At 41.0% G+C, this 17,466-nt stretch overlaps 1 protein-coding gene across 2 annotated transcripts in view; it reads right to left on the reverse strand.

The window, feature by feature from the left end:
• hace1 (HECT domain and ankyrin repeat containing E3 ubiquitin protein ligase 1) overlaps window positions 1-17,466 on the reverse strand; it is a 63,776-nt gene that overhangs the window by 12,046 nt on the left and 34,264 nt on the right. For both annotated transcript variants that reach the window (XM_038274748.1, XM_038274749.1), the window contains 8 exons: window positions 14,733-15,034; window positions 14,289-14,357; window positions 14,074-14,161; window positions 9,805-9,916; window positions 9,043-9,140; window positions 8,329-8,416; window positions 8,087-8,236; window positions 4,251-4,447 (listed from right to left, as the gene is read on the reverse strand). In XM_038274748.1, the coding sequence (XP_038130676.1) occupies window positions 4,251-4,447; window positions 8,087-8,236; window positions 8,329-8,416; window positions 9,043-9,140; window positions 9,805-9,916; window positions 14,074-14,161; window positions 14,289-14,357; window positions 14,733-15,034 (1,104 nt within the window). The remainder of the gene's footprint in view (window positions 1-4,250; window positions 4,448-8,086; window positions 8,237-8,328; window positions 8,417-9,042; window positions 9,141-9,804; window positions 9,917-14,073; window positions 14,162-14,288; window positions 14,358-14,732; window positions 15,035-17,466) is intronic.

The raw sequence follows: 17,466 nt of genomic DNA on the forward strand, positions 1-17,466 counted from the left end.
TATGAATTTACAATAAATTTATAAAATCACCTCAAACGTATTAGTTTTAGGTATAGATAATGATCCATTGATCATTCCTTGCTGACCGGACTTCTGCTTTAACAGAAAAAAAAAGAGCAAAAATGCGAGGAGTCTGTGCGATGATCAAATATTTAAAAAAAAAAGAAAAGAAAAATACAAGAAAACTCCAAATTCTTTTTTGCAGTGTTAGTTTATATAGATTTTCATTCATTTAAATATATTCTGACAGTAGGGTTGGGGTTGTCCGTTCAACACCTGGCTGAGGCTTTCAGTTTGGTCTCTTTCAGCAAAACACTTAAATCGCACTGCGTACTGATGGTGCCAGCTGCCTCACTTCTGTCAGTGATGTCACTGTGGCCATAGCTGCCCTGGCAGCGTGCCACCATCAGTGTGTGAGTGAATGACTGAATGTAGTGTAAAGCACTACAAATCTCAAGTCTTGAAAAAGTGTTACACAAGTACAGGCCCTTTACCATATGATGAAAAAAGTTTGTTTACGAAAGTAAAGAAGTGGCTGGAAGTTGGAGGGGATTTTGGGGATCTCATTAAAGACAATTCAATATTAAAGGAGTTTGATAAAACAAACTTTGAATAAAATCTAAACATCTAAACTGTTCTCATAACCGCTCTACAGCCGGTTTCAGCTGGTATTATAATAATTTATTTATCTTGGGTGATTGGTTCCTAAGTCTATCAAGCATCTTTGACTAAATTTTAAGAGAATCTATGGAAGAAACCAAAGATTAATGACAAGTTTAAAAAGAAATATTGCTCTAAACCAAAGTCTGGCATTGGTACAAATCATCTTCAATTTGATTCAGTTTAATTCAAAGGAACGGTGAGAGTACCGTCCCCTGTTTGTCAGGTAGTCTTTGATCCAGGTGATTGTTGATGCCTCCACCTTAGTCTTCTGGAGTTTCTCACAAAGTAAGTCAGGCTGAATGTATTTTTTTCCCCAGCATTTTATTGTCATTAAACTGTCACAAGTACAGAGCAAGGAAATGAACTTTCTTTGGCAAGAAAACAAGGCTGGAGGTTTTCTACATTACTGGAACTATCGCCAGGGTCAGACCAAAGGGCTCATAATCCTAACCTGACTCCGCCAGATGGATTTGCTCCGCATATCCATCTGGAAACCTTCCGTAGAAGTAATTTTGGGAAGGGGCGAAAATACTGGTTAGCTGATTGTCCTATGTTGGTGATAGACGGGCCAAATAAACCAATCAGATCAACGAAGCATATGACGTACTAACAGAGCGACGACGAAAACCACAAGCCAGGCTACTCTTGCTGAAACCAGTCGGGAGAAGAGCAAAAACATCTTTTCCTCTGAGAAAAGCCTCCAGAGCAGTGTTTTGCTCTTCTTTCAGTGAAGAAATACTCTGTAATTCCCATAAAACTTGCTCGATAGCCACGCTAACGCTAGTTTCATCGGCTGAAGCCGCCATGTTCTTTAGACTGAACTGTCGCGCTTCTCGTTGCGTCACACCTCAACCCGCCTCAAAGCCAACGCTGATTGGACGTTCGTTTGGTGAACGGCTCCAAATTTTCTTTAACCGAGAGTCTCCAGACTGATTAGCGAGTGAAACCTTGAAAGCTCGCGAGATCAGGATGGCCTCACGAGGCTATCATAATGCATGACCGACGGACATTTTGCGTGGAAAATGAGCCGTCCCTCCCAGCGTCTGCAGCATTATAGTCTGTGTAGGTTTCCCCCATTCTGGTTGGCTCCAGGGGGTGTGTGTCTAGCACAGCTGGAAGCTGAGAAGAACACACTTCATGCAGTTCAGGAGGGACAGTTGTTTCTTTCCACAATGTTTTGATGGTGGTGAGCTAAATCATTGGAAGTCCATAGATGTTTGCAAACCCTCGCCGCAGGGGAGGGTTCATCAGCTCTGTCCAGACTTCCATCTGTCTGATCATCCTTCTGCTTGAAGCATGTGATCTTCTTCATCTCTGATAGTGTTGCCGGAGGTTGTTTTCCAGCCTTTTCCTGTATACCTCCTTGCTTTCTCTGATCTTGACCTTAAGTTGCTTCTGTATTATCTTCATTAATTCCCTGTCTACCTTCATAAAAGCTTTTTATTGTTAGACAGTTCCTTCATATCACTTGTGATCCCTGGTTTAATATTTGGGAAGCAGTCCAGTGCTCTGTAGGGATGGTGTTATCCACACAGAGGTTTATGTAGTCAGTCACGCACCCAGTCATTGCACTGATGTCCTCTCCATGTGGATGACAGTGCATCCCAATCTGAAGTCTCAAAAAAGAAAACCTGCAGGGCTTCTTCAGCTTTCTGTGACCATCTTCTGTTATCCAAGAGGAGTTCTTACTTGTCCTTAACGTTTGCATAAAATTAGTGCAAAGTTTTGTTTTCTATGCATTGTCTACTGATGGTGGTCAGAGGGCCCGGTGGCGCCAGTGTACGGCAGCCCCGCTTCTGTCAGTGAGCCCCAGGGCAGCTGTGGCTACAATGTAGCTTGCCACCATCAGTGTGTGAGTGTGTGCATGAATGGGTGAATGAATGTAGTGTAAAGTGCTTTGGTCAGGTCTCCTGACTTGAATAAAGGTGCTATATAAGTACATGCCATTTGCCATTTACCATTCAATGGTGCAGCAGCTAAAAAACCTATTGAAATGTTAGCAGTGTAGCAGGGAGGTTGGCGTGATTAAAATAAACATTTATTGCCACAGATGCATTTGGCTGCTACATCTATAGCTTAAGCCTCTGTCACACCTTGGCGATTTAGCCAGCGTATGCTTGACTTGCCCAAAATCTGGTAAAAACGCTGGCATACATTGGATAAGTCATAATTTATAAGTCAGTTATCACATGTCGACTAGCACACATCGACATATGGCAAACAAGTCGAGAAATATTTAGCATGGTCAAAATTTCCCAACGTATGCCAGCGTATGCCATAAGTTACAGATGAGTTATCTGGACCGGCCCCGGAGCTGATGGCTCGGTTTAAATGCCCGGTCCAGTCCAGTCAGTGGCCAGCAGCCCATCTAATTCTTGTAGAAGTAAATCCAACTGTAGGCTTAACAGCTAAACTGCTGTCTTACATCTACCTCTATTGATGTTCTTGGACGAGTGAACAAGTGGGCTGGTCTGGATGTCAATTTTGTTGGACTTGGGCGTGACAAAAGTACAGGCAGGAAACAAATAAGGCAACATCCCCGAATTGATGTCAACTCGGGGCTACTTTGGATCCGCCCGTTTTATGGTGGAAGTTTAGAATAGTGAGATTTGCAGAGAAAGGAGGTGCTGATGGGGTTTGAACTTCTCTGTACGTCCATTTCACCCACTGAACTATCGTTATTCATCTATGACAATGGAAACTCGGCTTTGCATTCAATGGCCCCTTTAAAGCGTAATTAACCGATAAGTCGTGGAATCTACCTTATTGAAAACCTATGAGTAACTTGTACATAACTTCTGCGTAACTTATGAAGAACGCACATCAACATATCTGACATGTTCCAGACGAGCGCTGAACATGTTTCTAACTTACAGCTATTGTTTAATGGCATATTGGCAGGATCCTCCCTGCGTTTACACTCATGGCCAACAAATGTTCTAGCAGATATGAATCTGCTGTGACTGCAAAACTTATTTAATAAGGCAATCAAATAAATCTCTTTATGCAGGCTTGGCGCATCTGGGTGCATCGCTGCCCCCCTCAGGACACTGGCTTGGGCATCATTTCATTGGCATTACGCTGCTGTGCGTTATGCAGAAGTTAGGCTGTCGTTGGACATAAGTTCTGGACTCCTTATGAATACTATATGTATACGCTAAAAATTGAAAAAAATAAATAGAAAGTTCAGCATATAGCAGTGTTTTAGGAGATTCTGGCCCGTCAGACCTACGCTGGATAAATAATCAAAGTGTGACAGGTGCTTTAGCAGCAATGGAAGTGATTTTGTTAAATGCAGTGTATGGCCAAAGGTGGAATGTAAACCATTGCTAACAGAACACTGGTAAACCATCTGGTTAAATAATATGGATGAAAACCAACTGCCAAAAGTTCAATATCTGGGCTGCAGTGATGAATCTTCACATTAATATGTCCTGGATGACAAACAATGCCAACCCACCTCCCTGGAGTCAGAGACAAGATCCTATGACAAGGTTTCAGTAAAAAACACAATGCTGAATTCCTGATAGCGTGGCCGGGTCCTAACTAGGGAGTAATTCTGAGAAGTGTGTTTTGTAGTAACCAACCTTGTTGTCTTGGGTGACCAGGATGCTGCTCCCTCCAGGTTTAAGGGGCACTTCCTCCATCGCTCCAAAAACATCCGTCTCAACAGAGAAGGTTAACTCCAGACCCAGATCACTGATGTCATTATCCAAGATCCACTGCAGGTTTTTAGCGTACTCTGGATCGATAGAGGAAACATCCTGGTAGTTTACTGGAATACCTGAGAACCAAAGTAAAACATAAGCGTTGATAGAAAAATGACATGACACTTAAAGCAATATGTGACAGTTGTTTTTACAGTAAAAAAGGATGACAAAAGAAATTACATTTTGATCAGGAGTTTAACTAAATTAAGTTCTAGGAACCTCAGCAGCATCATCATTTTGAAGAAGTAAATCTGTAGAGTCTAAATTTACTAAGTTGAGCAAACTGAGTGCCACTAAATTAAAAAGACAAAAAAAATTAAAAGTTTTCTGTCCTATAAATGAACTAAAGGATCCCAGAGATCTTTAACATACCTTGGACATCAATGGAATAGATTCATGGATTTACTATTTATGCTTTACTGTAGCTTAAATATTGAAGACGAACAAAAAACTGTTTGATATCCGACAAGAAAAACCAACCTAAATGAGAAAATGAATCAAACCCTTAACCTTCACATGTGGAAATGACGCTTTTAGATCCCTACAGGTAATGTAGGGCAATGGTTGGTCAGAAGGTTTGTCCTTTACCCGGTGGGTTGTCGGTTCAAATACCCACTTGTTTGGTTCTCGGTTGTTGCGTTCTTGAGCAAGATACTTGAACTTTTTCCCATGCTGATGGTGTTAAGGGGGCCATGTGGTATGAACTGTATGACAGCTCCCCTACAGTCAGTTTCCTCCCTAGCAGATGTGGCTAAAACATAGCCTACCACCGTCAATTCAATTTATTTCTATAGCGCCAATTAAAAACACGTCGTCTCAAGGCACTTTACAGTTCAACCAGATCATACAGTCAAATTGATCTAAGGAAAACCAGCTGATTGCATCGACTCATTGACTCTTCAGCAATCCCTCACACTAAGCATGCTTGTAGTGAGAGTGGAGAGGAAAAACTCCCTTTGAACAGGAAGAAACCTCCAGCAGAACCAGGCTCAGTGTGAGCGGCCATCTGCTGAGGCCCACTGGGGTTCAAGGAGACAGAAGCAGACATAGAAAAAGAAGCATAGATACAAAAGGCAACTGTCAACCAGCTCCACAGGCGGCCCCGTCCAGGAAACACACAGCCAGGCAGACGAGCTCCGAGCCAGCTCCCATGTCAGAGGATGAAGAGAGCACATCCAGTTAGTCACAGTCAGAGAAACAGGACTACACTGGAAAACAGGCCAAGCTCCAACATCTAGAAACAAAGGTGTTGATGGCAGCAAATGGGTAAATGACTGTTGGTGGTTTTACATGCTTTGCAGTCCTCAGGCTTTATAAAAGGTTCATACAACTGAAGGTCAAACATATCTTTTTTTTTACAGAGTTGTTTTTATCGAGCCATACTAAAGGGTTTTCAAACATTTTTGCTGTTCAGTCACGGCAACACATATCGATTTGATTCCGTTACAGCTGCTTCAAAAATCTTCATTTTGTAGTTTTTTTGCTCCTTATAGATGTTATAGTGTAATTCTAACTGATGGGAGACTTTCTCCTTCAGGGTTTTTGCAGTAAAATTCAGAACCCCCCCCACACACACACACAGCCCTCTTTAATGTCTCTAGAATGCAAAGATTGTGGGGAGTGTTGGCCAAGTGGTGAGAGTAGTCCACTTGTGCTCTGAGAAGGTTGCAAGTCCCAGTTCGATCCACACAGTCTCCACTCGGGTCTCTGAGCAAGACCCTTAACCCCACACTACTCTGCAGGCGCCACACAATGAAGGCCCACTGCTCCCTAAGGGGACGGGTTTAATGCAGAGGTAAATTTCTCAAGGGTGAGATCAATGAAGTTCAACTATTATTATGTAAAACAGCTCCTATGTAAGCGATTTCTGAATGTAGCTTAATGAGGGTTGGGTCTGGCTAAAAGTTACTCTAAAATTAATAGAGTAAAAGAAGCCGTTCACCGTATTTTCAGGACCATAAGGCGCACCGTACTATAAGGCGCAGTCTCATTTATGTGTGCCATTACTGTATTTAACACACACATAAGGCGCACCGGACTATAGGGCGCGGGTTTTATATACCGGTACATGTCCTCTACTACGTTTAAATACCTCTACTGCGTATTTAAAAATAGAGCGGGAGCAAAACTGAGTGTGATTGTGCTTTATTCATGTATTTAGTACAAAGTATTAATCAAGCTGGCCGTGAGACAGAGACATCGCTGATGATCAGAGCTCTATGATCACTCCTCTGAAACAGTTTATTGACGAATAAATTAACTTAAAATGCAGAAATCTGCCGGCAGAATATGTTGGCTTTTATTATCCTGCTGCCTGTGGTTTAGATTATTTAGATGAAAAACACCTACCAGCCGCCGCGGTGAACCGCGAGGAGGCGACCCGGCCAGAGGCTGCTGTTGAATGGGATTCCTACTGACAGCGCGCCGCTGGTATGTGGGGGTCTGAGCGGCTCCGACAGAAATAATATTGCAAGGCAGGATGGTAATCTCAGTTTCCAGGTGGATTTTTCCAGGTGGATTTTCTCACTTAAAAACATATTAAAACTACTTTTTTTCCACTGATCACAGCAAATATAGCTGCAAGGCAGAGAAAGGATAGAGTAGCTCCGCCCACTGCGCGTCAGACACACTTTTGCACCGCGCAGCCAGAGCAGCAAAGCTGCTTCAGCCACGCGTCAGAACTAACTGGTACATGCAGCAAAAATGAAGCAGCAGACGCCATTTTGCTGCTCTTGCTGCGTCCGGTGAACGTAGCCTTACTTTGAACGGCCGGTTCACACCGATGTCGAGCGGTTGAAGTTCCTTTGTCAGACCTCCCGGGATAACGGCGAGCACAGCGTTCATTTGTTTCCCCATGTTTTTCACATCAGCTGTGAGATGGGCACGCATGGAGTCACAGAGTAACAGCGATGGTGATGCGTGGAAAAAAACCACCTGGTCTCCTTACATTCACCTCCCTCAGCCACTCTTTCATCGTCTCCTCAATGAGGAGATGAGGAGTTCTGCATAAAGCACATAACTGTTTTTTTATACACAATCCACGCCCACACTTCCCCCTTTAACGTTCTCATGGTGGTCTCAACCACGTCCGCAGTAACAACACACATAGGGCGCGCCGGACATTTTGAGGGGAAAAAAAAGACGTTTATATGCGCCTTATAGTCGTGAAAACACTGTATATTCAGATAGATTTTTAGCAAATATAAACTTTGGTTATACTTGAATAAAATTTAAAGTACGCCGAAAAAACAAACCAAAAATATAAGTCATCAAATTTAACGGGTAAACATGACAAACAGCAGATTGGAATAGCAATTCTAATATTTGCAACAGAGTTACTCTCTAATTCTTTCCATTTCTACATCTCACCCTTTTTGTATCACACCATGCGAAGGTGTGATAGCTGATTCACTAACTGCACCACTGGCCTTTGGTTTACTTTTGTTCACTTTACATATGAACGGGTCCCCCCCTTTGGAATGGGGGTTGTTTGGTTTCTTTTGTTACCCTGCAATGCCCCATACCGGTCTATGTCTCTGAAAGGGAATTGTGGGCCCGGCTGAATAGGCGAGGTCTTCTGTTCCCCTATAAAGGGGTCCGGGTTGCGATGACAGCGGGAAGGAATCAACTCAGGCTGAACATGTAGCAAGTTAAAACTTTTACACTTTCTCGGAACATCTAGACATCTTTATGTTTTTCCATTGTTGTTTTACCCAGTATGTGTTTGTAGAAGGAGCGGGTGAAGTAGATGTTGACCAACTGCCGGTGGTACAGAGCCAGACCTAAAATCTGACCCGCAAACTGGAAGTAGTTCAGATGGTCCGGATTTACTGAGGAGTTGCTGTTTGGCTGGAAGGTTGTTCCTAGGCAAAAAAAAAAAAAAATGTCTAAATTAGCTTTTTTATGTATGACAGAAACCAGCTGATGCTCCAACAGCAAGAAGCTTTCCATATACCATCAGCTGACTGGGTGAACAGAGCATAATCTGGGTTGATGATCTCATTGGACAGGATGTCGAACCATTCCCGAACCACTCCCTGGCCCTGGAACAGAAAGACACGAGCAACACCAGCTTAATTCCAAAAAAGGTTAAAAAAACAATCCACTGGAGTTTGTTTCCAAGTTTGAAGACATTTTGCTTTGCTTAATGTTCTTGTTCCTCCTCCTTTGCTCCTGCATCAGCTATTAGCTGCAGAAGAAGTTGAGGTATTATTTCGGCTTTAAAAAACGTTAATGAGATATTCCAATCAATCAACTTCCTATTGTTATACCTCATAACAAGTTTTCAAAAAGGGGCAAAAAATATCAGTAAAAATCATTCCAGTTTCACAGCATTTAACACTAGAAGCAAAAAACATTAGAAAAAGAAACTCTGATGGACAAATTAAGTAAAATTCTCTTATAAAGAATATTATTAAGGAGAGAGACTTGTTAACAACACTTATTCAAGTAGATTTATTTAAGAATAAAAGAGGTTTCTTCCTTATAAGGTAAAGAAATATTCACGCAGCTGTCCGATGAAACAACACGACTTCAATGGTTCTGACATTCATCACTTCTTAAAACAGCATGATAGCCATGACTAATGGCTGAGCAGACCATTCATTTAGGATTCACCAGGCTTATTTTCCTCCAACTATCAAATGTCTGTGAATTTAAATATACTCACCATTCCTTCTTCACCATGGAAGCGAACTGCTATGCCCTGTTTGAGCTTTTCATTGGTGGACTTGGAAACCATCTCACAGCTGCTCCTGAATATGGAGTCTGTGTTTGGAACACAGGAGAAGCATAAGGTTGGCCTTTAATAGAGAGCCTGGAGAAGCACCCATAGATACCGTGTAGTCAAAGATTTCACATCCTGCTCTATGAGGATTTTCGCATTGCAAAGCGAAATTCAATGAAATAAGTGTTTTTGCACTTGACATTAGTTGAAAGGTAAAGTGATCTGCAAGTGGAATATAGTGGAAGGGTTGAGAAAAAAAAATTGCATTGTTATATTTCAATTGCAGTATGTATAATAATCTTATTCAAAGGGCCAAAACACTAATCCTATTTATTTATTTAGCAGCTTCTAATGTGAATGTCCGTCTTATGTGTCATTATTGATGCAGCTCAATGAAATCCAAGGTCTGCATGTATTCTAGTATATATATATATACTAGATATGTATATATATATATATATATATATATATTATGTTTGAATTAAAGCTAAACACATAAATATAGTATATATATTAGTTGAATTTGATTTATAGTCAAACTTGATTTCAATAAGGCAATAAATGCTGGTGATCTAGTGATGAATGAGATTTACTATTGAAATCCTGAGCTTTGCAATAAGTTAACCATGGCTGTAAAAGACATTTGCATAAGGAGCATTTGGACATAGATGATGGCGGTGGGATGGTTGTGCAGATTCTGGGTACCTCTGTGGATGAGAAGGATGTCGCTCTCGTTAACAGGACGATGAACCATGTCTGAGTCCGGCTGGCCAGCCAGCAGATGCTCGTAAAACCACTCACAGCGATCCTTAAAAGGCTGGAGGGAACAACAAAGACTTCACTTTAACGAAGGCCGCGCTGCACTTTTCCAAGCTAATTACCACGCTGCTGCGCCGTCAACTTTCAGGCTGAGGATATTTCAGTGCTGGTGGGTCGAAGAGGCTTTGGAGGTGAAACACTCATCTCTAATACAGAGATGAGGATTGAGTCTATTTGCATAATACATGCCTCTGTGCCCCAAGCCTTAGAGGTAGACTGAAGGATGAGCACGAGAGAAAAAGACAAAGGCTTCTCCCTCAGGGCTGTGGGGCAAACTGGAAACGAATCAGCAGATGAAATCAAATTCAGCAGGTTAAAGTCTGTAATTAAAACAAGGGCCTACTCCCAACTGAGCTATAATCCATGGGTAACGAGGCACAAATACTACGGCTCATATATAAATACTGAAGAGAGAGAAACTCAGAGCAGCACTTAAAATGCATGAATCAATATAAATTTAACTTAAGACAAGTGTTACCACCATAGATGTAATACTGTTAAATCATGCTGAAGTGAAGACAGGAGACTTTCAAACTCATTTCTCATAAAGTAGTTAAGAAATAGGGAACACATAAAGACAAAGCTGAGTGCATCTGATGCCTAAACTGATGGACAAATGAAGAATCTCTGCCTTAATGTCTGAAATGCTACTGAATGAGATTTTGAGCAGATTTCTGAAGATCCCAAATTCATTAGAACACATTCAGTCCAAGGAAAAATCTAGAAACGTAGAAACTCTAACATGTGGAGGTTTAACCATCAGGCAATACTAGGCAGTTACCTAGGGCCCAAAGTTCCTGGGGGCCCCATAAAATTCTGTTTCCATGTATGGTTAATACAACTATTCCTTATTTGTGCACATTAATTATGTTTTTGATAAAAAATCCTTTCACCCCCCCTTCAGTGTCCACCATATTGGATCAGTCCATTTGTTGCACATGTTCAGAAAGGTCCAAACAGACAGCAGCAAACCATTTGAAAACAAACCATGCAAAGAGCAGTGTTGCCAACTTAGCGCTTTAGTCGCTATATTTAGCCACTTTTCAGACCCCTCTAGCACTTTGATTTCTAAAAAGCTCCTAGCGCCAAATCTAGAGACTTTTTTCTGCTACTGGAGACTTTGGAGACAACATCTAAAAGCAGCGAACTCTGCTCTCCAGAGCGAGTAGATTGGTAACCCTGCCTCCTGCTCTCCTCTATCTTGTCTGCTGTCATGATTCATGCAGCTATTATTTCATCCAAATGAAAAATGGAGAACAGATAAGCAGATCATGGCTTGTCTACAGTGAAAAGAAGGACTGGGTTATTTACTTTGGCCTTTTTGGAAACACAGGAAGGAGCAATCAGCTAAGTGAGCTTAGTGCTTGGAAAAAATCTTTCATTCCTTTAGAGACAGCATGAAAAGTCAGCTGAGTACAAAACATAGAGAGGAAAACAAGAAGAAAAGGGACAAGAAGAGAGGGACACAACCTAGAACAGATAATGGATGTCTATTCTATTAACATTTCTCTATCTGGAGAATGGGGCTGTTTGATGTGTTTTCCTCTCAGTTCAGAGGGCCCCCTGCCTGTCTTTGCCTAGGGTCCCAAATTTCCTAACTCTGCCCCTGGTTTAACCAATCTAATGGCTTCTGGTGATAAAAAGTGTCCTAGGGGGTCTCATGCCTCAGGAGCGGTCTCAGGGTTGGTTTAAATCAAAAAGGACAGACAACAATCTGCAGAGGGAAATGGTTAAAGAACTGCATTTCTAAAGAAGTACAATCATACACAGACTGGGGAGGGGCGGCCTAGTGGTTCGGGCATAGAGCTTCGATTCCTGAGGTTCTGAGTTTGAGCCCCAAAGTTGGAATCAAACTCACAACCTTGTAATATTTAGGAATCTACTGTTACCCCCAATGAGCTACAGCTGCTCCATGTTGAACTCATGTTGTCATCAAGGTTTTGGGGGCATTCCTGTATCATAATGTAATTGAGTTTTGATGTATGGCTTTTAAAGTATTTTCAATAAGAGGTTAAAGAACGTTCTGGAGTGATTGGGCTTCTCTCACTGTGTAGAACAGTATTAGTTTCAGGATGATTGCATCAACTCCTTGAAGCCCGTGTGCTAAAGCAAAAACTGCTTGGCTGGAGGAGTGCCAAATGACCGGCTTCATATGGCGATGGAACATCTCAAGCCTGTAACATCGGAAGCTAAAATAATGTCAACTTCTTTTGCACAGCACAAAAACCAATCAGTGAAGGTTTCACTCAAACAATTGCATCATGGAGAAAAATCCTCATTTTATCTGTGTCCGACTTCCCAAAATATTATTTCAGTTAACTCTAGTAAAATCTTCTGACTCCTCATCCTTGGTGCGTCGTCCATGAAGAACTGCTTTAAAATGTCAAAATGTCTCAGATTTTATGATCAATCAAATTTCTTGAACACACCTTAGTGAGTGATTTGCCAGAGATAGGGACTCAAGTTTGGGACTCGGACTGGAGTCGCATTTAAGTTGCATATTTAAAGGAAAAGTCGCTCATATTCAGAATCCAAACTTCTGAAAGTTCTTTAAATGTGAAATGATTCCATCCTGTTCAATAAATGATCAGTGTTTTTAATTCAGAGTCATTTTCATGTGAATGTGCTTTACTGGAGGCATCCATGTTTGTCAAAGAACACTACTGCCACCTACTGGTTAGTGACATTGTCACGGTGCGGTATCGGCTGTTGATCAAGTCCCAGTGCTGTATCTGGTGTTTGTCACAACGCGCTATTATCCAAGTCATCTTGAAAACATTCTTCTTCCAAATGTTGGCTACATATTACGGGTTTTTTCTCTGGCCAGAAGTTCGATGGCAAATCCTCCCTCTTCAAGTTGGCGATCCAACGACCAACCCGTCCGTGGAGGATCAGGAATCAGAAAGGTGGAATAACTCTTTCTTTCACTTTTCCCCGATGTATTCCAGCATCCAGCTGCCATGCACGTGGGCATTGTCAGTTTCACTATAGCTCTGGTGAATTTCAATGGTGAAGTCCTCTGGAAATCTTCAATAATTGTTGTTGATTGCAGATGTGTCTAGTAGTTCCCATTGATTTAGCTTGGAAAGCGGTTAAATCACAGCGAATGTTTTAGTTTTTGGTATAGATAATGATCCATTGATTATTCCTTTCTGACCAACTTTTCTTTTAATTACTTCAGACTTGAATTCTTGTTTTCAGACTTTTATTTCTAAATGTTTTTTTTTTTGTTTTTTTTACTACTTTGACTGTCAAATTAAACAGTCACTGTCGAAGCTCCACCTTGTGTCCAAGTATTGAAATGAAACAAATAAATGTACAGATGGCATCACTGTAACTAAAATGACCTGTAATGGAGCAAAGCACAACTACAGGTGCTAGGCTTCAGGTACTTAGAGATTCACTTCCAAACAGAAACCCCACATTCATATCTTCAGGTAACACAGAGTACATGTCAGACTTAATAATATTACTTTAGCGATAGTTTCAAGGTGTTTGCTTTATTGTATGTCTCGTACCGTGTCTTTTGGTTGTGCTGTTCTTTTTTCATCTCGTTGCAGGTGATGAAGCAGACTGGAAATGTTTGGTCATTGTCTCCTTTCTATCTCTTCTTTCTTTCATCTTTTCTCTTTCTTTTTTCCTTTTCTTCTTCTGTTTTTCTGCTCTATTTACATTGCAGTGTCCATATAAACTGTAAAACTCCCTGCATAATTATAATAAAGCAATTTATATGCATGAAACAAGTGGAGCAGTATGGCAATTGCCATACTGCTCCACTTGTGAAAGTAAAATCTGTTGGGCTCCTTTTGGCATCAAGACAATTATTCTTATTGCCACATTGCCAGACAGGACACTGTAAAAAAAAAAAAAAAAAAAAAACCTACAATGACCAACTGTTAGCAGCAGCAGTAGGAATAATTGTTTCCTCCTTTTTAGAAATGTGATAAAAATCACATAAATGTTTATCTTTTTTTAATCGATTTTGTATAACTTTAGGCTAGGCTAGGTAATACCACGAAAGCCTCATTCTCAGTTTGGCACAATTTTATGACAATTGGGAATTTCTTTAAAAATAAAAAACTGACTAAAAGTTTACAAAATGTGTACAAACTTGCAGATGTATAGTATTATGAGATGATGTGTTATGTTTTGTACCTGGTTCTTTATAATGTGCATAAAACGTGACATCAATTCTGGACACTCAAGCAGAAAATGGAAATGATTAAAGATGATCTTTGGATTCCTGGAGAGAGAAGACAGTGAAAGAGACAACAGTGGAAACAAATTAGGACAAAAAAAGCAGAGTGATCGATATTTCATCTCTAATGCGATGTGGGCCTGATGAACAGCCAAGGGACATATTGACTCACCTGGTTACAAAACATTTCAGCACCTCGTCGTGCTTGCAGAGAAACTCTATAAAGCGAGGGGAGGTCATTCTGAATAGGCAAAGACAGCAATGAGAGCAATATGACAATTATTACTTGTGCAGAAACTAAAAGTGTTTCTAAGCTAAAAAAATTAAATAAAAACAAGAGTGAAAACATAGACTGATTAGGATTAAATCCACATGTTTCAGTCAGCAACTGAATTGTTGATTCTAACAGTGTTGTTGTAGATGGTGGTACTTTGATGATATGCTGCTACCACAAGATGGTGCTAATGAGCTGAAGAAAAGAAAAGAAAGGAAGGAAGGAAGGAAGGAAGGAAGGAAGGAAGGAAGGAAGGAAGGAAGGAAGGAAGGAAGGAAGGAAGGAAGGAAGGAAGGAAGGAAGGAAGGAAGGAAGGAAGGAACCAGGATGCAGAGCACTGACCCTTGTGGCATCTGACACGAGCAGCACATATAGAAGGCCTGGATCACAGCACTGAGCCTGTTTGCCGTCATGGAGATCACATCCTCCCCGTCAACACAGACCTCTGCCTCCATGACAATCTGCTGTTCGAGCCCAGAGAGCTTCGGCGCGGTGCCGTAGTTCTCTGGGTCTCGCTGCTTCCGCAGAAGGGAGGCTATCTCACTGCTAGAGGAGGAGGAGGAAGGATTCTCCCTGGTTCTTTCAAGCTCTGTAGAGATGAGCATCAGCCACTCGTCCAGTGAGTGCCAAAGCAGCTCCAGGGGCTACAGAGACACAGACATTAAGAAAGACCAATGTAGGAACAAAAATAATGTCATCTATCAGACTATGCAGAGATTATGCAGGAACATTTGCTCGACTATAAATAGAGACATAAACCTTTGCTCGTCTGATTTTCTTTTTTAAGTGATGTAGAAAGTGCTGTTTGTGCATTAAAAGACGTAACTGCTGCCTATTTATTAAAATTAGGAGCTATTTTTGGAGAGCCGTCACCTGAGCCAATAGAAACATGTTAACAGCAACTGCAGTTTAGTCTATTGAATGATGCATATTCGAGAAAGAATTCATGGCTAACAATTCAAGAATCAAGTCATAAATAGCTTCCAACAAAGTGCTTTAAAATATTGAAATCTAGTGGATTCTTTTCTCACGTGGGTCATTTTACACAAACCTCAAAAACTGATGTAATGAAAACCTTTTATCTCTGGATTATTTAACAATAAACATAAAAAGGTCCATATCTATTCAAAAATGTGTCCATTTGACCATTTTTCTCTGGCACGTATTCAGTCACACCACAGCACTGAGATCAGAACGATAAAGATTTGAAACTATAAAGTTCATAATGCATTTTAAGCTACATTCACACTGCAGGCCTTGAGGCACATTTCCGATTTTTTTACGTGGTCGTTCACATAGCTGAATCTATGCGACTTGTATGTGATCTCCTGTGTGAACTGCATTCACACAACTGAAGTGCCCTGCATCCGCAGTAGAGGTCGCAATGACGTCACAAGCGAGTGTGCTCTGTGTTTACGGAAGTAAACATGGAAGATCGTGCTGGAGCGCGTCTAGCAGTCCTTAGTTTCTTTCCCGACCTTCGCAGGTGCATTATCAATAAAATCTTGAAAATAAAGACTGCTCTCCGCATCATCGTCCGCCATGGTTGTTGCTTTTCTTCCCGCTTCTGTGTAGCAAGAAGCAGAATATTGAGTATTAATTGCGATCGGGTCGATGACTGCGACCTGGCCATTCAGACACAGGTGGCATCTAAAAAGATCAGATTCATATCAGTTTCAGGACCACATAGCCAAGTGGCCTGGGTCGCATGGGAACAAAAATCAGATCTGTTGTTCAGACTGTCCATGAAGAGATCAGATCCAGGTCGCATATGGGTGAAAAAAATCGGATTCGGGCCACTTCAGGCTGCAGTGTGAACGTAGTCTTAGACTTCTGTCTAGTGCCCTGTAAACTGTTCTTGTAGGGATGGGCTGGATCAGATCCTTACTGTTCGATTGGTTCTTGCTGTAAAGAAATAACTTTACACCAAAACAACAACCGAGACCTCTGCCCTGTTTGACTGCTGTCAGAATCTAAGTAGATGAGGAGCACCTGGACAGCTCATTGAAGACCCTAGGATAGGGATGGGGATCGTTAATATTTATTGATATCGATACCTTTATCGATACTCCTTATCGATCCGAGTCTTTATCGATACCACTATCGATACTTTTCTGTTATTTGGTGGAAAGACGATGCGACAATATGTTTTTAACAGACAGAAAGGAAGGCGGAAAAAAATTTATTTGAAGAAATGTCTTCTTTTGGTTTAAAAAATATATATAAATTTTCACAATTGTTGCTTAATGTATTGTCTACTGTCACTTTTCATCATGTTTTTAGTGATTAGGAAAATATTTAGCAAATAAATAATTGTATTTTAAAGTAAATGTAATTTTTAATAAATGTTGGCATCAGTAGTTTAATTATATATTCTAAAATAATTAGAGCAATATACAACTGTATTACTCATGTTTCTCGCCAAAATCTCAATTTCCCTTTTCTTTACGTTACACTTGAATGCATCATGATAACCTAATTGTCGTTTTACTGAGCCAATCTGAACACATCATGACGCAGCACGTCTGAAACTTTATTTACTTTTCAAGCTAACTAGCTTGTATGCTGCCGATTACAAGACGGATTTCACAATTACTATTTTTAACTGACCGGACAAGCTACAAAGTCTGTGTGCGCTTACCAGTGGTTCTCTGAGTGGATGATTAAGACGGGCCCGGCTGTGGTGCGGCGGCAGCAGCAGGAGTAGGAGGAGTCTTTTCAACCCGGAGACAGTGGAAGGTACTGCATTTGGCCTTTATTTGATGCACAATATTAATGTGCTTGGCCATTGAGGTTGTGTTCCCCCCTTTAAAAGAGATGATTTTGCAACATAAGTTGCATTTCACTTCTTCTTTATCTTTGAGCTTGGTAAAATGAAGCCAAACTTTAGACCTTTTCGTCCGTTCATTCATCCTCGAGTCGCGAGCCAAGTTAAGTGCCAGACTTCACTTGTTTTACTTTTAATGTCTGTTTGCTTACAATTTCATTCCAAAACATTGGTGGACATGCTGCAGTGATCGGATTGATTAGATTTAAATGCTGTGACGCGACTCGAGGGACACACAATTATGTTGTG

The sequence above is a fragment of the Cyprinodon tularosa genome, unplaced genomic scaffold (genome assembly GCF_016077235.1).
Source record: "Cyprinodon tularosa strain WSP-4 unplaced genomic scaffold, ASM1607723v1 ctg929, whole genome shotgun sequence".
In the NCBI taxonomy this organism is placed as follows: domain Eukaryota; kingdom Metazoa; phylum Chordata; class Actinopteri; order Cyprinodontiformes; family Cyprinodontidae; genus Cyprinodon; species Cyprinodon tularosa.